We start from the raw sequence: 26,002 nt of genomic DNA on the forward strand, positions 1-26,002 counted from the left end.
GAAGATACAGATTGACGTGATCTGTCCTTGGATCTTGTTTTGTTCGTACATCCCACACTCTCAGTCTGTATCTTTTCATCTTACACTGCAGAATTCACACGTTATTGTGTTAAGGATTGCACAACGAGGGCTGCTAACATATTTCAGCCAGGATGATGCACAGTGTGAGACGAGGGGCGGGTGATAAGCCAATATTCCCATTGAGAGTGCAACATCCCAGAGAGAAGTGGTTCTGGAGCGCCTGCCTCTACCCTACATTCCTACACTGCTTGGCTTTGGAGGCTGATGGATGAATAGCTGTGAGGGCTCAGGAGATGGAGGGATAGATGGAGAATGAACTGAAGACGATGGTGGAGGGCAGGGGTTGGATCAGAATATTATGTCGGGAGAGTAAAAAGATGAAATATGATCATGGAAAGGTAAAATTGGGATGCAGAGCGCTGGAGGGCAGAAAGGAAAGGACTGTGGAGGGATTTAGCGAACGCATGATAAGGAGGGAAAAAAATCTGGATCAGGAGATAGTGATGATAAGTTTGTCTTTTCATCAGAGCCCAATGTGGCACGAGCACTTTTTGAAAGGAGAGCGCATTTGTAGGAGGCGTCTTCATTTGACAGTTTTCCATTTCTGCAAAAAAAAAAAGAGAGAGAGAGAGAAAGAGGCGAACAAGCAGACGCTCATCCGTGCGTTATCACAAGGTCATCTTTGTGGGCTGAGGCCGCTGTGTTTTTCTTTGTGAAAAATCAAAGCGATGCACGCAGGAATAGATAAGACAGATTCCATTTTGGCTTTCAGTCACAGTGAGGCTGATTGGATTTTACACACAGAAAAAAAAACATCTTGGCACCAGACAAAAAAAAAAAAAAAGTTTCATCGCTGCCACTGCATACCATGACTGTACATAAACACCCAGCCTCACCCGAGGGTGACTTATAAGGCCTGGTATGCCTTCAAGGACCGCCAGCCTCCAGTAATATCAGTGAAAACTATGTAACATAACACAGCATGCGAGCTGGACCTACACACAGGAAATGAGAGATTCCAAGGCTTTATTGTTTTCTTCACCCTCACCCCCAAAACGAAGCCAAAGAGGTTAGAAAAACACATGGTCACAAGCAGGAAAAATACACCAAGATTTTATGTTTCCAGGTATCGGGATTAGATAACAGGGCACTCAATAACAGAGTGATGATTGGCCGTGGGAGGGGATGTCGGGACGGGCTCGACATTGATCAGCTGATTGATTGATGGTCGCAGGAGAAAGCTCAGCTCCCTGGCATCGATCGGCAGAACCGTTTATCATTGACGTCCGATCCTGTAACTTGATTGTACATTCAAAGTGGCCATCGTTTTGGGTGTTTTTACCAGCAGACAATGAAAGAAGATCAATCTTGTGCTTCTTAGCAGTGGACGGTGCAGCATTGTTACATGGAGCGGTCTCTGTGGAGCCGGGGGGCTTGTAATGAAGGAGAGAACAGAAGAATGGTAAAGAAGAGAGGAGAAAATCAGAGGTGTTAGAGCAGGTAGAGTACACAAGAGGAAAAAGAGGAGAGGGTGAGGAGCAGAGGAGCATATGGTGTCCTTGCAGGTTTATTTTTAGGATGCTTCTCCTACTGGGTGATGAGGAGGAAGCAGTGGACTCTTTTTCCACCCTGTTCCTTTTTCTTTTGCTCCTCCCTTGTCACTCTCGCACTCTCCATTAAGTTCACTGGGCTTAGTTGGCATGCCGCTTGATGTGTTTCCAAAGCTCTGTTAAAGCTGCTGAAATAATAATGACTACAAAAGAAACGGGCAAAAACGAGTATGTGGGTGACTGTTTATCTAGAGAGAAGTCAAAGGATGAAATGGAGAAACCATCTTTGTTTGCTTGATTTACTTGATGATGTTTCCTGCTCGCCGTCCGCAGGCAGTAACATATTTTACAGCCAGCCCTACCCCAGAGTGAAGAGTAATTCCTCCTTGTTGTCCAGACATAGAAATTATAGTGTATGTTTTTCCAAATGTTGGAAAGAATGTCTCTTGATATTTTAGTTTGTCTGGAGAGTGAGGTCTGACTGTCTACTGTCGCACTACACTCATTCAGTCTGTGCATAGTCACGGTCTTTTTAGGGTTTCTTATCAGGTCTTGTGGTCAGTTAGTCTGCCCCCGCATGTTGCTCCATTACTGCAACTGATTTGGTCTAATATTCTGAGTGACAGTCTCATTAGTGTCTCGTTTGTAATGTCAGCTAGGGACTCCTTTCTGTGTGTACTTCTTTGTGGGACAAGGCCTGATAAAGTTGAGAGGTGAAGTCCCTGTTTTTGATGTGGCTCCAAATTAGGGCTTGGCCACTGATCAACTTTTATTCCCAGTTACAATTTGGCTTCCGACCATTATGAAAACAACATAATCGAGACGAAACGTTTATTGTGCTATATTGTGTTTTGCGAAGGTGCTATCGTTTTGTCTTGTTTTGTTCTTTTGCTCATTCCTAAAAGCTCGTACTCACTCTCAGCCAGGCTGTGGCATGTTCAGTTCACCTTAAGCCTTTATACTTTTATACATTTTACACAGCATTTATACTTGTGCAGTGGTGTGTCTGTGTCGCTCTGCAGTTACACCTCCAAAACACTAGTTGGTGTTGGGGTTTGTGCTATAAAGTTTGGTCGATTCAAAACACACATTAAACACACATTAAACATGGTTTAATAGAGACAATTTCAAACACAAGTACATAAATCAGCTTCATTATAACTTACAGCATTCACAGACAAACACTTGTCTTTATCTGGACACATTTTCCCCACAAATACAACATGCTAACATTATTAGCACAAGCCTATAGCATTTTACATTGTATATATTAGCTTAGCAGCTAGCCGACTTTTCCTCTACTCATATGAAGCCAGGGACAACAGCAACATTTAACAAAGGTAACGTTACAAAGTTCGGCTCCGTTACAACTCACAAGGTTCACTGACAAAACAACTGTCTTACACTTAACACGTTTTCCAAACAAATTTAAGATGCTAATGTTATTAGCCCAAGCCTATGCCATTACACATTGCATAAATTAGCCTAGCGACTAGTGGAGATTTCCTCTGCTCATATGAAGCCAGGATAAATCACACACAAGACTAAAAAATGCTATTTTTGTGGAGGCTTTATTGTCTTATCTGTGAAATAAAAGTAAAAGCTTACAAAAATAGACAGAAGGTCTGCATCATCACGATGTGCAGTTACATTTCTGGGGAGGTGCACGTCAGGCTACGCTGTACATAAGGCGTAGATTCGATGTAGAGGTATAAATCCCGCTGAAGAAGATCCGACCCATTTAGAAATAAAGAATTGTGTCGTCGGCATAAAGGAGGATTTGCCTTCTTTGTCGTAAAGTAGTCAAGGTAATCGTCATTGTTTTTAAACCCTCAAAAACCCATTGATTGAAATATTGCTAGAAATAAAGACTGATAACTAATCTTTCTGTTTTTTGTCTCCCACTCTTGCTCATCAGAAGGATAACCTAGAAAAGTTAAGTGATTGCTCATTCTTTCAAGGTTGTTCGGCTTCTCAGAAAACCTTCCTTCATCTTACAGTGTGTTTTATAAAGATCTTCAATCTTCCCGATGTCCTTCTGTCTCTATCTGTGTCCCTCTATCTCCCCGACTCTGCTGCCGGCTCGCTCTATCTCTCTGAGAAAATAAATGGGGAGAATCAGATGCTTTTTCTTACCACAGGCGCGGATCTTTATCTTTTACTGGAAGCATGTGTATGTGTGAGTCCTGAGGACGTCCAGCGTGGCTACATTTGGGCAGGCGGTAGGAACAGTATTGATGGTTGGGTTACTGTAAGTAGAAGAGTTTGTGGGAGGACACAGGCGGTAAAACAGCACAGAAAGCTACACACACACATTTCAAGGGTGCTGAAAGAACTCACTACCTTGTAGGCAGTTTATCTCAAGGATGCAGTGTTGTCAGTTGACATTACGTGATGTAACACTGTGATATGATATGATACGATGCAATATAATACATCAGTATAGGACATGACATGATCCAGTCCAGGAACATGATGAATTCACTTAATGTAATATAATATACACCACGATAGACAGATAAATGGTTTACAATATACAGCACAGTGCATAGCTCTGAGATGATAATACATAAAGCTCCATATGTTCAAGGAGCAGCAGGGGGTTTTTTTTCCCCCTGGCTCTGCTTCTCAGGAGTCGTACAGGCTGTCTTGACTCCTAACCTGTGATTGGTGGATGTTTTTGGAGCTGTTCATAGGCTGACAGGACAGGTGCAGACACTGCTCAGGGATGGTAAAAATACTGCCACCTTCTCTGCTTCTTTTTCCAGTAAAAATATGAACACTGTTCCCAGGAAAAGACACCAGAATTTAACGTCCATCAAAGATAAGGCAGGCGGCGCAGGTCAAGTGGTCTTTAGATTATCTACTAATGAAACTAAATGTGATTTTAAATAAGGATAGTGCTTTAATAATACAGAAAATCTCTTTTGTTAGAGACTTATTTAAGCATGGTTAACAAGATTCTTCTTGATGTACTGTTTGTTTGCCTCTACCTACATCTGTGTACATGTGCTGGTGCATTTAACTACCCCCATTGGTGTATTTATCCCTTTTTCCAGGCACCTCTGTCATGATTGACCAAAAAATCAACTGCTGCGACGTTTTTTGTGACAGTCAAATATGGGGAAATCATAAATCAGGGCTTTTGTCGGAGGCAGTGCAGAACTTCAGCGGCCAATCATTATCATGTTTTCTTGGCATGCCCCAAAATACAACCATATTGGCAAGAGATTGCAGCTGAGATTCATAAGATAATTGGGATGGATTTAGTCTAGTCTGTCACCGTATACTCAGGAAAAATACCTGAAACATTCCCAAAGATACTTTTGGCAAGTAGCAGGAAAGCTATAACTCGCAAATGGTTGCAAGTTCATCCTCCACCACTGGCCCAATGGCTGGGATTATAAATGAAATATACTGTATGGAAAGACTTACTTTTAAGACTTGAGATGGAAAAATGTACAAAACATTGGGAGAAATGGATTGTGTACAGATGCCGTTGAAAAGATGTGACACTATATGCCTGAATATAAATCAAAAATCTACTGGGATTTGACCTCGTAACACCTGTGACGACCTCGTGTTCTTTGTTTCTTAAATAGAAAAAGAGCTACAAAGGGCAATCATAAATGTTTTATAGTATAATTTAAATTGAATGTCCGATCAAAACACATTAAAATGCAATAAATACAACATATTAATACAAAAGTCCACAATAAAACAACAACTATTCAAACATAGTGACCTCTCAAGAAAAACAAGCACATGTCTATGTCACCACATTCTTTATGATGCCTTTAAATTCATCAGTGGATATAAGTGTTTCTGAATTTAGATCTTTTTGAAAATTGTTCCATAAATTATTTCTGTTATTTGAGTCTGTGTTTGTCCTTTTTTGCTTCTCCAAGTATCACTACAGTAACAGCATGTATAGAGGTGCATCAAAATCTAAGCAGCGACGGTCTTGACTGGAGTGTTTAACAGTGTTGCAGTTGCAATATGTGGCTCTGTTTTTTCTATCTGTGCGTTGACAGTGTGTCGACAGTGTCTTCTTTATCGTTACCAGATATGAAGCTGTTTAACATCATGTTAAAAGATAGACATGTGGCGTGAAAACTGTCAGTTGCGCGAGTCTCGCAGACAATTTGTGAGAGTTGGCAGCCCGGCACAACATATTTTCTGCACCCAGTTATGTGCACCGGTGCATGTAGAGCTGAGAATTATGTGCACAGCTCAGATTTTATGTGCACCATCATGCATATACACATGGAGTTTCAAAACCAGGCGAGATTGATAGAAGAATGTGTAAGTGCAGGAAATAGCATTCACACAGTTTAGAGTCCTTTAATTCATTTTGTTCAGCCCTTTTTTGAATTGATTAGAGGCATCAGTACTAAAAAAAAAAAGCCGAGCACCCTGTGTCTGTGTCAGAAAATCTGATGGATTGCTTTACAGAAAGTAAATAAGAAACTACGTTGTGATACAAATTGGGAGCTAAAGTTTTTAGACTTGCGGCGCTGGCAGTTGGTGGTAGGAGGAGGCCTCTTGGTTCTCTATATAGCAAATGACTAGAGACTGCTGCTGGAGGAGGGAGTATCAGAAATCTTTTTTATGGCAGAAGACCACCGAGTTTATGGGAAATATAAGATTTGGGTAATATTAGCTGTGACAATAGCACAGATGTGAGATAAATGCTACTACGTGTCCTGATCATACGCTAGTGTTTGAATCTGCTGCAGCACCTTTAATACCCTCCTTATTGTGTGAGAAATATCTTTGGTGGTTACACACCAAGTTAGTTTAATTTCCAACTATGAATGCCACTTTTGAGAGTGATAAGAAATTCAAATAATTGCTTTCACACTTTTACAAAGAAAATAAAATAAAGAGAAAGAAAGCTGAGATATCACCATGCGTTCCTGCCCACCAGGCTGCCACTAGAAATAGACGGCCGCCTACTGACAGCAGCATCAACTTCCACGTGGGCGGCCGTACTCTCTTCCGCCCCCACACATGAATACACACACGCACACACTTACACTCTCAGAAGCACACACAAATGGTGCACCTGGGGAGGCTTGGCCTCCCACTAGTCAGTCAGATGCTTTCATAACCTCATACCCATAATACTTAGCAAACAGAAAGTGTAAACAGATCGGCCTCGTTATCAGTCTTCAAGGAATGCACTTTGCATCTTTAGTGATGATTCTGTGCTGAAAGGATGAACAGGCCGTGTTATTACCAGTGTTATACATAATGTAGGGAACATTTTTAGACTCTTTAAGGATGCTGCGGCACACTGGTGACCCGCTGAGCCATTTGTTACTGTTTAAATCATTATAGGAAAATGTGTTTGCTACAAACCCAGAGAGTCACTCGTAACCTCTGTACATTCAGACCTCAGGCTAAAAACTCTGTGACACATCCACAAAGGCACCATTTGTCTGTAAATATCAGATTTGTAGTCAGCATCCTGGAAGAAAGTCTCACCCAACAATGCTTCTTCTGATCCAGTCGTAAAAGCGAGGAGGGGTTTTGGCAACAGTTTTAAAGCAGTGAACATTTTCTTTTCCTCCACTCATAAATAGAAAATAACCAGAAACGGTTGCATTTTCCGAAGAAAATTTGTGTGGTCTCTGCTGAAATATTGCAGTTGAAGCATTTGAAAGCGCGAAAGTCGACATTTTTGTCGAGGTGACAGTTGAAATAAACACTGAAAGAAGTGGAAATGTCAGCTGAAGTGACCTGAAGTTGAAGTGTCAGTTGAGGTGAAAGTGCTGAAAGGAGTTGAAGATTCTGATTGAGGATTAAATTTCAAGCACTGCGAGGAGTTGAAATGTCAGTCAAAGTGTCGGCGATGAGTTCAGCTGGAAGTGTCAGTGAAGTCATGAAGGAAATTGGTGCCAGTTAAAACTGAAAGATAACGGCCTCGACTCGCATGAGAGCAGTTGGAGTAAATTGTGTATGAACAGTGAAAATTTTTTGAGTGTTTTTTGATGTTGTTGATGTTCAAAGAGACCCGCGACCAGAAATGGTTTGAAGTGTCAGTGGAAGTGCAGCCATTGAAAAGAGAAACACCAGTTGAAAGGAAAGCAATGAATGCAGTTAAAATTGAGCCGATGAAGTGTAACCACTGAAAGCAGTTGAGTTGTCAATTGAAGAGTACGAGATGAAAGGAGTGGTAGAGTAAAAGATGAAAGCAGGTGAAATGCCAGTTGACGTGTCTGTGGTGAAAGTAGGTAAAATTTCAGCTGACGTGGAGCTGAACAGTTGAAACCAATTGAAACTTCTTTCAGTGCTTCCATTTTAACTGCTTGTTTTCCTTTTTCAGTATTCATTATTCGACTGCCACTTCAACTTTGTAGTGAGCATTGAGAAGAGAAATGTCAGATGGCAGCTGTGGAAAAGCAGTGGACATTTTCCTTTTTCACCAAGAAGATGGAACAAAGAAGTAACAAGCCAGGCATTTGTTAAAGTTGAGGATTTATTGGTTGGTGAATCATCACTTGTTTTGCTAAACTTAGCGGAGAGTCTTTATGACCTAAGGAGGGTCCAGGGTGGTGCTTTACAAAGTATGTTACTCAGACCACATTAAAAGAGGAGCATTATTGAAGACGTTTATCAGATCTCTACTAGATTCTTCTGGCCTTTCGGGTTTTGTAGGTTTATTGAAAATTCTGTTAGCATTGCCTCTCTGTCTCGTTCACCGCTACAAGCTCAGTTTAGAAAGTTTCCTCCAGCATTTTTGTGGTGAAGAAACATTACTATTCGGTGTTTACTGTGTCCATGGACACAGCTGCAGAAGTGTGCGCCAACCATTGCATGCACATGCATTATTAATGATTAATGATCACAATGAAAATGTACACACATCCCCATCTCGCTCGCAGGTGCTGCACAGAGAGAAACATGACAAGAATAAAGGATGTCCTTTCCTTGGCAGCATTTTTTCCCTCCTTTCTGCAGGTTTATTTACCTGGAGTCCACAGGAACGGCCAATATTTGGATCCCTGGCAGTGTTCCACGCACAGAATTTCACTCTGTAGCAGCCTCTGTAAATAAATAATTACTCCAGTGTACATATGTTGCTCCCATCAGCCGGGGTTTTGTTCTCTGACAAGCTTGTGAGAATTAAGTGTAATAGATTCAGCAGCACAAGTGTTGCTCAACCAATATCAACAGCCTAGAGCGAGGGGAACAGAGGCAGAGAGGGGGCAGGCAAACAGTGGAGTGGTAGAAGAAGAGGGGAGGAAGGAGAGCAAGTGGAACAACAGACTGTTCTCTATAACATAGTGTTGCTCACTGGATGTGTTGGCAGCATGGTGGTCCTTTAGGACCTCTGACAGACAGTAACTTTAAACTGTATTTTCAGATTTAGAAAACGTACCAAAAATTACAAGTATGTGGATATTACTATAGACATTCATAAGGACAGCAGCAGATCATGAATTCACTCATGCCGATTATGACCTAATAATGCTTTACCGTGCAGGCGACGCACCCTATTTTTACCTACATAATGCGACATTTTCAGGCTGCAACTATCTGTTATTTATATTACTAGCCCTTTTTAAATAGGAATTTAAATTGGGAAAGCCCAATCAGTCTTCTTTCAGCATTGGCAGTATAAAAACAAAATCAGGGAGTGCAGCAAAATGCCGCCTACCTACTTTTGTTTATACAGAATGCGCCTTTTTCAGGGCAATGGGGGTGTGAGCAAGTAACAAAACGTGTAGCTCGGCGTGTGACATAAACAGTGACGTGGGAGGGAAGCCGTGGCTCGTCAGTCCTTCTGCGATTCTCTCATAAGTCGGCCCGTTCTTCACCGCTCCCGTCATCTGATGGTTAATAGCCTCTTTGTTTGCGAGGGCAAGGAGGGCGCGCAATTCCTTGTCTCCTCAGTTGCTCATCTTTACAGTGTCCGTCAGGTTTGTGTTTCCCTCTTGCTAATAGCTGCTCGCTAATTCCTGCTATCAGCTGTTTCCTGTTTATCCACCGCCAGTGGCTCGCACGTGCAGCGTCATCAACAGCTCCTCCCACAAGTCATCAACAGCCCCTCCTGTTGCGGAAGGCCGCGTCGGTCTGTTTAAACTAAAAAGGTTCCACCAATATGTTTACCCTACGAGGCGGAAAACTGGGCACCTCGGATCAACTCGCCAATCTGGCTCTGTGTGTCTAAACGCTCACAGCTTGCCGGCAAAACGGCCCAACCAATTTTTAGAAAATAGTGAAACATGCCTTGTGTAATTTCTCAAAGCCCAAGGTGATGTCTTTAAATGGTATGTCGTATCGTAAAAACAGTCCAAAATGAAAATGTCAGTTACTCAGTTTATTATCACGTATGATAAAGAAAACATCAAATTCTGACTTTTAAGAAGCTTGAAATGTTTAAAACATCACTAGAGCAGTTATTTGATTATCAGAACACTTATTTCATTGCTATCCCAGTTGACACTGGGCGAGAGGCGGGGTACACCCTGGACAGGTTGCCAGACTATCAGACAACCATTCACGCTTACATTCACAACTACGGCCAATTTAGAGTCACCAATTAACCTGCATGTCTTGGGACTGTGGGAGGAAAAGTCCGCACAGAAGGGCTCCCCAGCCCGGGGTTCAAACCAGGAGCCCCCTTGCTCTTAGATGCCATTATCAAAACAGTTGCCAATTAATTTTCAGTCAGTTAATTAGCACATTGCACATATTTCTCATGTTCGACAACATCCCTATTTGTTCATAGTCTCAATGAGTGAAAGGAAAAACGTAAAAACTCTTCTCAGAAAGAAAAGGAACGCACTTATTTCTTAAAATGTCAAACTGTTAAATTCATACAGCAGCTTATTTAAATTTTTATGTATTATTCTATATCACAGTTATATGACATTTGATTTACTTGATACTGGGGAGATGATTTTTGTGCTCTCTATACTCAACTGAAGATGTGACATTTGTTTAATACATCTATACAGTCTGTGGGTTTCTAAATGAAGTATATATGAATATAATCATAATTTAACCACATAACATTGTGGACCCACTCAAATGAGCACCTACAGCTCCCAGGGACTTGTTACATTGAAAATCTATCAACATCAATAAATCAAATGTTGTTTTCTGGCTTAATTTGTCACAGAAACTGGATTTACTTGACTGCTCATCAATGCTGACTGAATGTTGGTGCCACATGTAATCCTGGCTGCAAACACAGTATCTACCAACAACATTTTAATCTCAAATTGCGACTGCAACAAACCAGAGGAAGGAAAGGAAAGGTATTTTAGCTCCAACTTGATTCCTGGAACTTCACATGTGAAAACCTCGGTGTTCATATTTATATTACTGAAAGCTGATGTGGGTAAATGCACCTCATGGCACACTGTGTGTTTCTGTTTTGTCCTGTGAGGGTATGTTGGAAGCGGAGAGAGTGTAAAAGTGAAGCGAGCAGAATGCAGCCATTGTACTTTGGCTGCATTCTTCACAATGGTCACTCTGTCAAGTCAGGCACACAGCTCCAGTCTGACAGCCAGCAGAGCTCAGTGTGCCCAGGGCCCTCTGAGCCAGGCACTGAACCACTGGACTGAGATTCTCTGGCAGCTTGTCAGTACGGCACGGCACTCCTGGACGGCCGGTGCTCTCACTGCTGCCTTTGTGGACTCTGTTCTTTTCCTTCTCACTTCACATATCTGCGGCTTCCTTCAGGGTGAAGGTTGTTCTGATTTCTGATGACGTAGCGGCTCAGACAAACAACAGTGTCAGTATTGTGAACTTCACCTCGGCTAGTGGTTAACAGCTGATTTCCTTCTTTTTCCTGCTCTCCACTGTTGAGCTCTCAGCCAGTGTCAGGGACGATACAAAACCTAAGAGCAGGGTCACCAGCTTACTATGTATTTTATCTTCTGGAAAACCAATGCCATTTCTTGTATAAAAGCTGGTGAAGAACTGTCTTAGATCAGGTGTGACTCATTCTCTTCAATGTCAGTGAGGTTCTGCATCAACAGCACTTTGACACAAATTAATTTTATTGACTAAAATAAGATTGTTTCCTCTCTGCATTACACACATTCATCAACTCCATGCGTGGTTATATTGAAGCTAGTGTGATATTCTTCCCTTCATCAGTTATTCCCAGCCAGGGGTACTTGGACCCCTGTGGGTGCTCTTGCAGTGCCAGGGGGTACATGAAAGGATTGTGTAGCAGCTCAAAAAATATGGAGAAGTAGATTAAATAGCTAAAAGTAATGGATAAATATTTTAAAACCCCAGCTTCTGACGCTCCAAGTGGTAGTAGAACAAATGTAAACTTGACCAAACCAACCTAATGTTGAGCCTCCACACTTGCTGCGCCTTGTTATTGTTGCTATGCAACCACCCCATCATGTCCTTACACTAACCTTCCCATGTGATCAGTCTACCCTGTATTTATATTTTATGTCACAGTAATTAGTTTCTAGTTCCTAAAATGTTGAAGCAGAGGGCACTTGCTGTAGCTCAGGTTGAGGGTAAGAGGCTGTCAGCAAATAGTTTGTTGGGCACAGGGAAACAGAGATCTGTGTGGGTACATGAGACCCTTAAAAAAAAAAGGTGGATCATGGGGAGCACCACCAGTTGGTCCAGGAGCTTCTCCTCAGTGATGGCCGTTTGTACAGGCATATTTTAGAATGACTGATTTTAGGATGACAAGGCAGTTCGACAACCTGCTGTCTATTGTCGGGCCGTGTAGCTCTGAGTATGCAGCAACCACTCCCACCAGTTTCTCCTCCATTGTTTACAACTGTAAACTTGCTGTCGCGACCACCACAGAAGACCCGCCTCTCAAATCATCCGATTGGACAGTGGGAAAACACATGACATACAAAGAGATGATGCGGGGCGTTTTTCCGCTCTAAGATGAAGTTTCTTCAACTTGAGGAGTTTGGAGTGCTTTGGCAGAAATGCAAGGCGCATTGCAACGCAAAAACCGCGAGCAAAAAGCCTCATTCTCATTAAAAACAATTACAAAAAGCTGCCTCCAGCTGCTAAAATGCTCTCTGTATGATCAAGACGTTAGTGCGCCTCGCCTCGTCTTGCATTTATGAGGTAGACCTTGTCAGGGATGCATCAGGACACAGCAGCTTTTACTCTACAAAACATATATGGTCAGATGCGTCCCAGACCACCTCTGCAAGTGGTTTGAGTGATTAGATGTCAGTTTGTCATGGTGGTCGTTTACAAGTGTGCTATCTACTTTGTGGAAATACCAGGTATGAACAGGGCCATTGATGATTGAACTGTATGAAGAAATAATTATAAACATACACTTTTATATAAGTAACAGTGTAAAATCCATCCAGTTTAAAAACAATTCAAACCTGGAACATGATGGGTGGTGCTGAAGAAGGTGCTCTTACATCCATCTCACAGGGCTGTGAGGGAATCAGCCAACAAAAAAGGTTAAGAACCTTTTACCTGCTGCCCAAAAAGGTTTTAATTGCATTTTCAGGAATGTTAAAATTGCATTTAACCCCTTTTTGCATTTACTTTACCGCACAGCGCAAGTTTTTCCAAGACCTTTCCTGAAAGTGCAGTGTCAGCCACCCAGGGAGTTGTGGGAGCTGAACAATGGGAAACATTCGAGGTCCTTTGGGACAAAGAGAGTGCTTATGCTTGTTTAGACTTGGACAGCACAACAACAGCAATGAGATAACAGCAGTAACACTCACAGCTGTGTTTTCTACAGAAAGGGTGGAGGAGTTAGAAATGGCCAGCCTCTGCTGGGCATCCTCGTGTGTTCAATTGGAGGTTGTTATAGCTTTATTTGTGGGCTTTTGCTGGTTCAAGATGTTGATATGGTGTTAACGTTGCAGGGGTTGTTGTGTTTTTCGAAAGCTTTCCTGACTGGAGAGGAAAAATTGGTCCCTTGATAGCGCTGGTAATTTGTCTACACTGGACAAAAAAAGAGTGATAATGAACATCCGGAAGCTGGGGGAACACTTACATAAGGGTTCAAAAATTAGAGAAGCTAACAAGAGGACAGCCTCGGTCACCCAGTGCTTGTAGCTGACATCAGATGTCATGTATTGAGTGAACCACAGGCGCTTAGTTAAACAGTAAGGAAGCAGAGGGTTACAGTCCCCTGGAGGCCTGCACTGACAACCTGAGCTATTATTGCAATTGAACAGCAGTGTCCAGGGCCCCATATCTGATTTGTGGGCCGGTACGTGTTTGTCTCTGTGTGTTTATGTCTGAAACCCAGTATTCCCATGTCACATGTGCCTCCAGCCAGCAGATCGGCTGTAGCAGCAGTGGCATGTGCAGGGAGCCGGTAAATTATAGCGAAAGAGCAGGTAGAGGTTTCTGGTTTCTAATCACAACCCCTGTTTACTTTACTGCAACCCTGTGGGGAAAGACAGAGAGAGGTACTTCTGATCATAAATCTCCAGTGACTCTCCTCCTCCACCTCTTCCACTAAATCTTTCCTTCTTTATTTTTCTGTTTTTTCTTTTCTTCTCCCTGGCTACACTATCTCATTAGCAACAACCTTGACCTTCCCCGAGGAGAGAGTCGGCAAGACTGCTGCTGCCACTATGATCATTGCCCACTTAACATGGAAACAAAAAAACTTTAAAATAATTTAGAAGTACTGGAATTTTGTTTTGTTGGATCAAGTGTAGCTTTTATGCTTTAAATAGTTGTTTGGAATGCGTTGTTTTTTATGCTAAATTCTTGCTCTAACCAGCGGATGGCACAGATGAGAGTGATGAATCACAGTATGGTAAAAATGTCCTACATCTCTTCTTCTCTCACAAACAAAAATACCGTCACCCTCAGTGGGTTATCGCACAAACCCTGCACAGCTTTGTAATGTATTTCATGTCCTGGCATTGTTTTCTTAGTCTGTATCCTGCTGTTAAGGCCCTCTCTTTCTATTTTCTACTTTATGTTTTGGAGCTGAGATACAGCCACTAACAGGAGGGTGATGTTACAAATGCCACGGTCAAAGGTTACAGTTGTATAATTCATCATCTCCATCTTTTGTGGTTGTGGGAACATTAGAACATCTCACAAGATAACAAATAGTCCCAAACCTTATCGTTTTCCTTGCCTCAGTTTTTCCCCCCTCTCTTTATCGTCCTGTTTGTGTCCCGACTTTTCCTCGTGCAGCTATCACTCCAAACGCCCTTTCTCCTCAGTTTACCTCACCTTTTTTATCTCCGTAATTATCTACTCTTTCGAGTCTTTGTCTCCCACTCATCTCTTCCTCCCTCCCTCCCTCCTGTAACTTTTTCTCTCGCCTTCATCTCGCCTCTTTTCTCCTCTTGTACACTCTCCCCTCACATTACCTCTTTGTCTCTTTCATCCTTCTCTGTCTGCCTCATACCCTCTCCCGTCTCTCTCCACTCTCTACCATCCCCTGCGTAGGCTCTGTATATACCGTCCAGCTGATAATTAGCCAGGCAGTGCAAACCTCCTCGGCTTTGTTTGTGGCCCCAGGGCCAACAGGACGTCCCTGTCTACCACCGCGTGACTTACATAAGCAGCTGAAACAACAACAACAATAACACTGACCTCAAATGGCCCCAGGAGAAAGAAAGACTGAATCAAGATTGAGGGATAGAACAAGACAGAGATGGAAAAAGACAGACAGTCTTTCCCTTTACTCGTACAGCTGATGTGACCAGAGCATCTGTAGTATCAGAGCTGGTACAGCTCTCATGTGCTTGTACTGCATTAACCTGTGCATGAAGAACTCTAATAGCATAATAGCATGTGCTTAAGCGTCGTACTTTGTTACCGTTTCATGCTGTTATTGTATAAAATCTGCTTATATTTCCATATTTAATTTGTTATCCTGATGTTTTAATGATACTGGAACGAATTATGGATCCAATCATGCAGGGCTCCTTGGCGCTTGCGACAGCTGTGGCTGGAGGCATTGTGTTTTCAGGTTTTCTGTCCTTCCAATTTCTGTTAACTTGATATCTGAAGAATGCCTTGAGCGAATTTCCTCAAACTTTGCACAAACGTCAACGATGAACTGATTAGATTTTGAGTCAAAGTTAAAGCTGAGCTTGAAAAACATGTTTTTGGCCATAACTTAAGGATTCGCATGCTAATGAAAGTGTCCAATAATATAAAATCAAAGGATGAAATTTTGCGACGTGCCTCGCATTTCTGAGCTCTATGTGCCTGCTGTTTTTACTGGAGTGCTCTGAACTCCTTGAGTTGAATTTGCGGGAAAAGCGCCCCATGTCATCTCTGCTTTTTTACCATTGTCCAATTGGATGCTTTTAGAGGCGGGCCTTCTGTAGTGGTTAAGACAACGATTTCATAGTTGATAAACAATGGAGGAGAAACTGGTGGTAGTGGTTGTTGGATACCCAGAGCTGTACGGTCCGACGATGGACAGCAGTTTATCGAACTGCCTCTGAGTCATCCTAAAATATGCCTGGAAATGGGCATGATCAAGGTGAAGCTCCTGGACCAACTGGTGGTACTCCCCATGATCCACCCTCTTTTTTAGGGTCTCATGTACCCACACTGATCTCCGTCTCCCTGTTCCCAATAAACTATTTACTGACAGCCTCTCACCCTCAACCAGAGCTACAGCAATATGCATGTAGCTACTTCCATGTTTCAGATGATTCGTCATGTTTGTAGTCGACCAATGAAGATGAGTTTACATATCACCTTGGGTTCGTCCTTCACCTTCTCAAAATGATCCCACACTTTGGATTTCCTGCCCGACATGTTATTAACTAGCCTGTGGAATAACCGCAGGTACCAGCCCTGGAAATTAACCTGACTCCTGTCTGACTGCTGAGCGTGGACACTTCCTGTGTCTGTCCTTTCAAATTGAATTCCCACATGGTCCAGTCATTTGGTTTTGATTTATTTAGATAAGGCGCAGCTCCTAATAGAGTTTCACATTTGTTTGTTTGTTTGTTTTGTTTTGTCTGCGACTAAACGACCAATGAAATCCTGCCAACTAATGACCTTTCTGGTCAACTAATGTTTGGTCAACTATTCGGGGCAGCCCTAGTAATCACACACGTTCTTCAGGAAATGCTTCAGTAGTTGAATGTGTTGACAGTCCTTCGCACCAACAACACATCTACCATAAGAAAAAACCTACCGGTCGGCACAGACCCTGGTCACATTTGTCTGCAATAATTGCACCAACGTCTGTACTACAATTAATTAGACAATTATATTGTGATGTTTACAACTGCTTCACCGAGCACTGTTACTGCGATGCTCACACTGCCATCAGAGGAAGGCCTGATGAAGGATCCTCAGTTGCAGGGGAGTGACCCTGTTTCCTCCAGAAGTGATTCCTAATTCACTGAGCCCTTTCTCTCTCTTCTCTTTATCTCCTCTCTCATCTGTGCCTCTCTTTATTTGCTATAAACTTTATCTCCAGACACTTGTTCAATATTATAAGCTTGCATAAATGTTGCCTCAGTTTCTGTACTTTTACTAGATATCTACTCTCATTGAAAAAGAAAATTGGCTCAAGAGTGAGGAGTCAAGCTTTTTCAGCAAAACTCTGGATATAAATGTAGTCTGTGTGTCCTTTTAAACCCGTGCAATGGAAGCCTTTACATCAACCTTAAAAAGACTCACTGACATTTATACAGTCAAATATCCACCACAAGGTTCCAATTAGACCATTCCTCTGTAGTGGTCTGGTGCGTAAATTCTTAAGCATTATACTGTACCTGCTAAGAAGTGATCTGAATCACCGTCTGTATCTGCTGATGCGTTATTCATGTGACAGATTTGCAGCAGATAAGTGCCTCACTTTAGTAGGAATTGCAATGAATAAGTGATGCTCTTTTTCATTCCCGTCGAGTCTCGGTGTGATAAGAAAGAGAGAAAGAGGTAAAACTGAAAAGAGACTGCAGCGGGGAGAGCATCGGAGGGACAACCTTGAAACAGAGAATTGTACATGCAAAACATCTGACCTGTCCAACTCCAGACTCTTATTAAAAAAAGTCTTTAAATTTTTAATTTTAACACCAAGATATCACTCTTTGCCAAAACATTTAATTCATGAAAGGGCGGATGAGGGCCTCCTTTGAAGTGCATTTATTTTGAGACATTAGATGTCTCCTTGGAATCAGATAAATAGCTTCCCACAGACAACCAGTGTGCTATTATAAATAATACATAAGACACAGCAGCCTAACCCTAATTGTACACCCATGAGTTTCTCAACAATGATGATGCGTTTCTTCATGGGTTGGATTGGACATGTTGGCAACACATCAGAGAGGAGGAGTGGTTTTTGCTGTTGTTTTGGTTACCAGTGACGTAGGTTGAAGAACTTGAATGGGACTCAGAGGGGCGGATTTAAATCCCAAATATCCAAACCTAATACAGTTGGGATTGGGTTGGGGCTTGGCTGCCGGCCACAGAGGGCTTCTGAGTCAAAAGGTCAACCCAGTGTAGTCCTCGGCTTACCACAGCTCGAGGCTAATTACAGAGCGCTGGGTTTCTGTGCTCTGTGAGGGGGAGTGTGTATATGAATGTGTACATGTGTACGAGCCTGTGTAATACATCCCATCAGTGGCTGTGGCTCGCTACATAATCCACTCATGAGGTGCATAAATATTGGATTATCCAGCTCATACACACACATTCACATATGTTTGGATCCATTTTATAGCGAGGACCATACATGGGCTGTTTTATTGTCTAACCATGAACTAACCCAAAACTTTTTCCCTCAAGGGCTGTTTATTTAAATCAGCCAGTGCAAAACTTGGCTTTATTTTGAAGGAACCGCACTGGCACTGCCAACCAGAACAGGTGCAACTTGTGAGAGATATAAAATGCTGCAAACACATTTACTGTTGAGCACAGCGATGACAGACAGCTCTCTCTTTTTCTTCCCACCCCTCCTTCTCTCTTTCTGTTTCTAGGTAACGATTTGTTCCTGGTGGCGGTCCACGAGCTTGGCCACGCGCTGGGCCTCGAACACTCCAACGACCCCACGGCCATCATGGCTCCTTTCTACCAGTACATGGACACTGACAACTTCAAACTGCCCATGGACGACCTGCTGGGCATCCAGAAGATATATGGTAAGGCCTCCTGGCTTCATTTAGATGTGAGTCTGATTCATGGTAGGGTGCTTGACAGTTCTGATGAGCGTTAGTCAACAGATATAACACAGTCACAGTAGTTCTCAATTTATGCTTCAGCCAAAGATTTCAAGACTCAGGTTTTTATTTTTTTATTTTCCAAGTGTATTTCTTTTGCGTTAAGTGAAGCGTAATCTGCACAGACAGCCGCATATGTGTTTTAACTTGTGACAGTTTGAGATAGAAGTTTCATTTTATTTTATTTGTTTTGTTTTTGTTTTAATTTGTTTAGTTTAGGTTCGTGTTGTCTTTCTAGGGTACCAGCCAAGTCTCTCTCCTGGCATGTAACAGTAAAGGTTTAGTTAGTTGTTTTTATTTTCTGTTTGTTTTAAACCCAAAACCTCAGAAAGGATGTACTTCACCAAGGAACATTCATCCTATATTGAATGACAGCACAAAAATAACAACAGCCTCCTGGCTTCATCTAGGTATGAGCCTGAGTTTTTAAATCTAAGGTTTTTTTCATGCTCCAAGTTCATTTGCGTTTCATGAAGCATAATCTGCACAGACAGCTGAAAGCCACTCAGATATCCAGCTGTATGTGTGTGTTTTAACTTATTAACCATACCTACATTGATCGACCTGCTCCCAGTCTATCAGGAGGGGCAGATTCCCCTCACTCGCTAAGAATGGCTGGGAAATACAATAAATGAGTCAATATGTACAAATACTGTCGATTTCCTCCGGTGGCACTGACATGAAAAACATTTAGGCTCAGTGAATGTCTGCTGTCAGTCAACCTGGTGAAGGCAGTTTGGCTGGCTGCTGTCGTCTTAGCTCCAAAGGAGCCGTTGCTGACAGATGGCTGCTCCAGAGACAGAGACGCTGAATGATGGTCAGAATTAAAATTGCTATCTCCATGGTGACAATAGTAATCCTACCTATCACATTGCGCAGCAACATATGACGTTATCGGTGACGTAAAATTCTCCAGGTGTGCAACATGAAAGAAAAGTTAAGAGCGACGCATTTTTCCGTCAAAGATACGTAATTTCTGTCAAGCGACACCCATCACATTCTGAGCAGGTATCAGTCCAGTTAAGGTCTTATTTGAGGATGCCCAAAATTATACTTAACACCAAAAAATTGTCTTACATTTTGGATATCGTCATATCGTAAACGTTTTCCTCTCCTCTTTTTAAAAGCTCCATTACAGTAAAGTGTTTTTTTGTGAACATACCATGCTGCTCTAGCTGTTCTCTTATTTGCCTTTACCCACTCAGTCATTATATTCACATTTCTGATTATCAAAAATCTCATTGTATAACTATTTTGTGAAAGCACCAGTAGTCACCCCCACCACATCGCCGTGATCAAAAGGTATTTGGTCAGGTATTTGATTTTTCCCATGTCTCCCAGCCCTATTTTCTGTGCTATTTGAACCCAGTCATAGCATACGATCACTGTGATGAACCAGCTAAAGCAGAGATCTGAGACTGAGACCTAGATTTAAGTTCACAGGAGGTGAGCACGTCACCATCGCAGCACCTACACATTCCTCGTTGACACACATTTGCAGCTGTCAGATGACTGCTGTGCTTTGTCTGCTCATAAAGCTGATGTAGCTCTGAGGCGGGTGTATCAGAAGTGTAAAATCCAGTTTGACAGTAACGGATTTATGTAAGCATCAGTGTAGTCGTCATTTTTACACTCTCAGAGTCGAATTAATGGTACATCAGGGTGGATGTTGCTGGGACCGTAATCTAGACATGTACTCTTTTGTTTGATTTTTTTTCTTGTGGAGAAACCCATCGTTTTTAGACTCATGAATTTTTACGTTCACATTGTCGTCTCAACCTCAGTTTGACATGCAAGTTCAAAAACAACTTGGTGGGGAGTGACAGCATTGTCCTGTACAGCTGTCGAGGCTGTAAACCAGTCACACTCTGCTGAGATGACTCCGGTCTGTCACATGAATGGCTGCACACACACACACACACACACACACACACACACACACACACACACACACACACACACACACAAAAGAACCTGCCATCTGCTTACATGGTCAGGGCACGTCCCTCTGGGAGTGACAGACCTGGGCAAGCGATCAAATCTCTCCTCATCCCTCTCGCGTTTAACTCCTCTCTGCTGCCGCCCCTCCCTCCTCGTCTCTGTTGTACCAGGAGTTGAAGGGCAGGACAAGTGATGGCAGCTCCGCTCTCAGTCTCATTTCTTTTCCAGTAGCAGTTGGCCTCCTTTTCTTCCTCGTGGCAGCGACAGGGATGTGTGGAGGCTAAACAGGGACAATGGTGCGAGCTGCACAGTTTACATGTACATGAATTAGAAGGTGCGACATCAAGGCTGAATGAAGAAAAGGTGTGAAATGAGTTTCCGTAAAAAGAGACATAGTGAGATGTAAAGAGAATTATAGGTGGGAAAAAGAAGCCAGAGAGTAAGAGATTTACATACAAAGGAGGGGTAGGAGTGTGAATGGGAAGGAGATGTAGAATTTAAGACTGTGATTTGCAGTCAGTGGGAGCCAGGCAGGATCACACAGTGAATTGTGGGAAGAAAAGGTCTGGCAGGGGTACGATGAGCTTGATGTGGAGGATCGATTCACTCTTGAACATCTAGCTGTACCCTTTTCCATTTTCTTACCTCAGTGCTGAGGTCATGGTAGATAATTAGTGCATTTGTTCTCATGGAGGAAATTCTTTTCAGTAGGGACGTACACTACACAGAATTTTACAGAATTTACACAAAAGAGACTAAATTTAATTATTTAGTGCTTATATGACTCTACACCTGTGTCCAGAAGTAAGGGGGGTGAAATACTGGAGTGGATGATCTGGGTCATGTGTGACTTTGAGTGACACGATGGGAGGAGTTAGGCATGGGATTACCTTTGAGTTTGCTGGTTAAATGAGTTACCTTTAGCAAGTAATCTCCAGGTATTCCTATGCCCAACCTATCCAGTTGTGTCACCTCATCCCTGATGAGTAGAAGAAGAAAAGCCTGCTGGTTGCATTCATTCCTCAGATTCTCTTTTTACAAACCCATAATAATCTCTTATTAATAATTAACAGCCTGAACTTCACATGATATTTACTGGCTTTAAAACTGATGAAATTTTTTTGCAGCCTTCAAGTAATTATAAGTGATAAAGTTAGATCATTCGTAAAGTCATAAAAGTAGACTTACTGGCTGTATTTTGTTCTTCCTGTTTACACAAGCAGCAAAGAAAAGAAAGGGTTCAGAGCACTCCAAATATCATTAACCCCCTTTATACCTTACTTTATACACATCTTCTGTCCAGATTGTATCTAGATATGAGTTAACCTGATCTCATAGAGTGTGCCAGTAAACCCGGAACTCCGTTAGCGCTTTTAGCACTTCTGGTTCTCTCATCTAAAAGTCAATACGTTTTTTGAATGGGATTTTGGTAAAATGCCTCAAATAAGGTCTGTGGTTAACAAAAGCTTAAGCGAGTGTCAGGTTTTGTTCTATGACATAAAACACGCCAGTAAATGCCCTACTTGTGAATTTTGAAGCTTTTACGTGTCGTAAAAAAGGCGGTTGCTAACAAGTTGCTCAATACGACTACAAACCCTGTCGGGGACATTAAACGTCATCACCCCCGAACAGGCGAGAGTGCTGGCAGTCCGCCATTACAGCTTCTTATTTAGCTTAAACAGTCCGATTTCCCCATTATACAATGTTTTTAAAATAAAGCGGCCGAAATCAGTTGAAAGCTTAGTGGCGGTGACGTCAAGAGTCATGCGACCGTGGAGTAGTCATGTAGTCCGTTAAAGCCTAACGTTAGCTTTTTACTTCTGGCGATCGCATTTAAGCTTCAAATGCGGTATGAAAGGTGTTCATATGTGAAGATTATCTCGCTGAACAAAACCTGTAAGTATCATAAACTTGTGTTAGCCACAGAGCTTATTTTCTGACATAATCCAAAACGCAATGCAAAAATCACATTCACTTTCTCTTCCGGGAACCAACGCGATGCTAAGATTCCGGGTTTTGACGTCAGCCCTGGCACACTCTATTTACACCTGTTATTAATGTGTGTCTCGGAGAGAATTGCCAGATGATTTAAGGACACTCTTCAGGCTCCTTTGTTCTCAGTTCAGACTTCTGGTCACCATCCGTGTTCCTCTGAGGCGCAGGAGTATGCAGAATTTCACCGTAGCCAATCACCACACCAGCTGAGCTCGCTGATTAGATTCCTGCTCTTTGGTTTAAAGTGTACTAATCAGTGAAATGAGCTGCTGCAGTGATTGGTTGACACACGGGTGACCTCTGATCTAACATGCACAGTACGACCACCTGAAGATGTTCAGATCATTGGGAATATAATGAAGTGGCTCGTTGGCTAAAATTAGACTGAATGACCCCAAATCTGCCAGATGTCATGTTTAATTTCCCCTGTAACGGCTTTACCATAATGCTGTTGTGTGTGTACGCATTTTCATGTTTGTCTACATGTCCATCTGACAGCGAGTCGTCCCAGTGCTTACATAACAGCAGAGTGCTTTGGCTCGGCTAATCTGGGATGTATTTCAGGGGATTTAATTCAGTCAGTGAATGGGATCTCTCGTGCAGACCCGCTGATCAGTTGTGCGGACTGGCGGGTGTCTAGCGGAGTAGCGTTCCCTCTTAATCTCATGATCAGCTAGCGTATCAACGAGTCTGATGGTCTGTCTTTGTTTAATTGCTCGCTATAGATCAGCTCCTTCAGTTAAATGATCGGTTGCTCATTCAGTTCTGTTTAATCCTCTTTTCATTCACTGACTTTTAAATCATTTGTGGAGTCATTTAATCATTCATAACTCCTGAATGTTTACAGTAGCTTTCAAGGTCATTATTTATACATGCCACCATTACTCATTGATACTTTCTATGGGCGAGGGGTGGGGGAGGGGCCGACTGTCACATTTGCATCTTTCATATTGCAGTCATCTATTCCTGCATCTGTTGGCCCCAATCAACACATGGCAACTCATATCCCGGTTTTCACAGTCACACTGTGTGTTATTCATGCGTCGTCATGTGCTCAATTATTCATACACACAACCCACTCGCTTGGCCTCCCTCTCCGTCTCTCCTCGCCCTGTTTTTCCTCTGTATGTCTCTCGCCTGCTTTCTCCCATGTAAATCATGAATGTGAAATGATGCCGAGGCATGTCCGGGCCTCCATTTGGGACGACTTTTTATTTTTATCCCTACAGTATATACATTTTTACTCCGTGGGCTTTTTATTTCTGTTTTATTCATCTTGACATATCATATTATGCTTCGGTGAGCTGAATCCCTAAACTTGGCAGTGTTAAACTCTACCCACTGATGTTCATTTGACCTCATCTTGTTTTTCTATCTTCTCCTTTATCTCCCCTGTTCTCCTTTTTTTGTTGTTGTTTTTTGTTTTTTTGTCTTCAGCTCCTTGTTGCCAGATTACCTCCTCAGTGTCTTACCTTGTCCTTTGCCATTTTGTCTGTAGTTACAGGTGAAAAATGTGACTTGGCTCAAACATTTGGCTCTCCTGTGAGCTCAGGTGGCTGGTCCGATATAAATGGCACAGCAATAATGAAAGTGGTTCACATTAAATTTGCATGCACGTTTACATCCTTAAATATCACATAAATCTGTCACACAGAAACCAGTTTTCCTGCTCGTTACATCCCACCATATTCAGTGTTCATGCGACTAGCTATTTGCAATCTTAAGCTAGGTTTTTTGATACACTTTCGCTTCATTCAAAAGCACATGAGCTATGCACAGTGCTGTCAGTCCTCATAACTTGGTGCAGGTGATGGCACCGCACACGAGGGCTGAATTGCTTCTTCTTTTTATTTAGTTTTCACTTTGAAATGCTACAAACAGCATGTTTCGCCCATGGCTTCATCAGGTTTGTTGAAGCCTTGAAACCTGATGAAGTAATGGGCAAAACACGTTGGTTGTAGCATTTCAAAGTGAAGACTAAATTAAAAGAAGACCTAATTCAAACCTCTCGTGTGCGATGTATCTGCTTGTTTGCTGTCATATTTTGCTTCATCTTGAGAAGAGTAGTTTGCAGGAAAGATCCATACCAGACCTGGATGCAACAGCCTGCTAGCTTAGCTTAGCTTAGCATAAAGACTGGAAACAGGGGAAACAGCCTGGCTCTGTCCCAGGCAACAGAATCCTCCAACCAGTTTCCGAAGTTCAGGAATTAACGTGTTGCATCTTGTTTGTTTAATCTGTACAGTCACGACTATTTTTTTGCCCAAGAGCAGTGACTTCCTGGAGTTTTATTGTCTCTCGAGTAGTAGGCAATCAGTCACCACTGGTTGCCTGGCAGAATCATGTGTTAGTGACCTTAAAGATGCTGGTACATGGATCTGTACCATTGGACAAAGCCAGGTTAGCTGTTGCCCTCCGTTTCTAGCTTCTGTGCTAAGCTAAGCTAACCAACTGCTGGCTGTAGCTTCATACAGTACGTAGCGTACAGTCATGAAAGTGGTATCCATCTTCTTTATTCCTTGATTTGTGTACAGTTGCTGAAGGAGAGTTTAAGAGTATGAAGGACATGATGCATATTTAAAATCTTTTGCATGTGTTGACCTGCATTAAATGCCATGTGTTCACAGTATATTGTTGTTCAGTAGAGGATGACAAAGTGTGGTCTTTGCCTCCAGAACTCTGCTTAAAAAAAGATGGACTTTGGAATTTCTGGTTGCAAATATGTGTGAGAGATACATGTATCACAACAAGTGAGATATTTCCTCTGACTTCCTCCAGGGCCTCCTGATAAGCTTCCCCAGCCCACCAAGCCTTTGCCAACGGCGCCCCCTCCCCGCTCCCATCCTCCATCAGACCCCCGTAAGCCAGACAGGCAGACACGACCTCCGAGGCTGCCCCCGGGAGACAGGCCGTCCCACCCCAACGCTAAACCCAACATCTGCGACGGAGGCTTCAACACCCTCGCCATACTGCGGAGAGAGATGTTCGTTTTCAAGGTAAGCGGAGAGTCTGTGGTATCAAAACAAACCCGGGGCGTTTTCACATTTGAGTCATTTTGAACCCTGGAGATGTTTCACCCCAAACATGGATCTTTTAGCGACGTGAGAGCACAGCAATCAGTCTTTACTGGCCAAACAAACTTGTGAGATCTAATTTCATATCATATTTCCGAACCACCAATACGTGCCTGAAGAGAGTCCTTTCCTTCATGTCATTTCTGGCTGTAACATGTAACGTAATCGGCTGATAAATGTAACAAGAGAACGACTTGATCCAGACCAGTGGAAACGGCCTGCAGGTTTGAAACACCCTGTGGAGAGCTTGCTAGAGAGCTTTGAGGATTACCTAAAT

The 26,002-nt window shown here is 42.5% G+C and overlaps 1 protein-coding gene across 2 annotated transcripts in view; it reads left to right on the top strand.

Annotated features, from left to right (window-relative positions):
• The window catches only part of LOC126397901 (matrix metalloproteinase-16-like), a 93,568-nt gene that overhangs the window by 40,423 nt on the left and 27,143 nt on the right, over nt 1–26,002 (top strand). For both annotated transcript variants that reach the window (XM_050056950.1, XM_050056951.1), the window contains 2 exons: nt 18,476–18,637; nt 25,430–25,647. In XM_050056950.1, the coding sequence (XP_049912907.1) occupies nt 18,476–18,637; nt 25,430–25,647 (380 nt within the window). The remainder of the gene's footprint in view (nt 1–18,475; nt 18,638–25,429; nt 25,648–26,002) is intronic.

This window comes from Epinephelus moara, chromosome 11, assembly GCF_006386435.1.
Source record: "Epinephelus moara isolate mb chromosome 11, YSFRI_EMoa_1.0, whole genome shotgun sequence".
NCBI lineage: Eukaryota > Metazoa > Chordata > Actinopteri > Perciformes > Serranidae > Epinephelus > Epinephelus moara.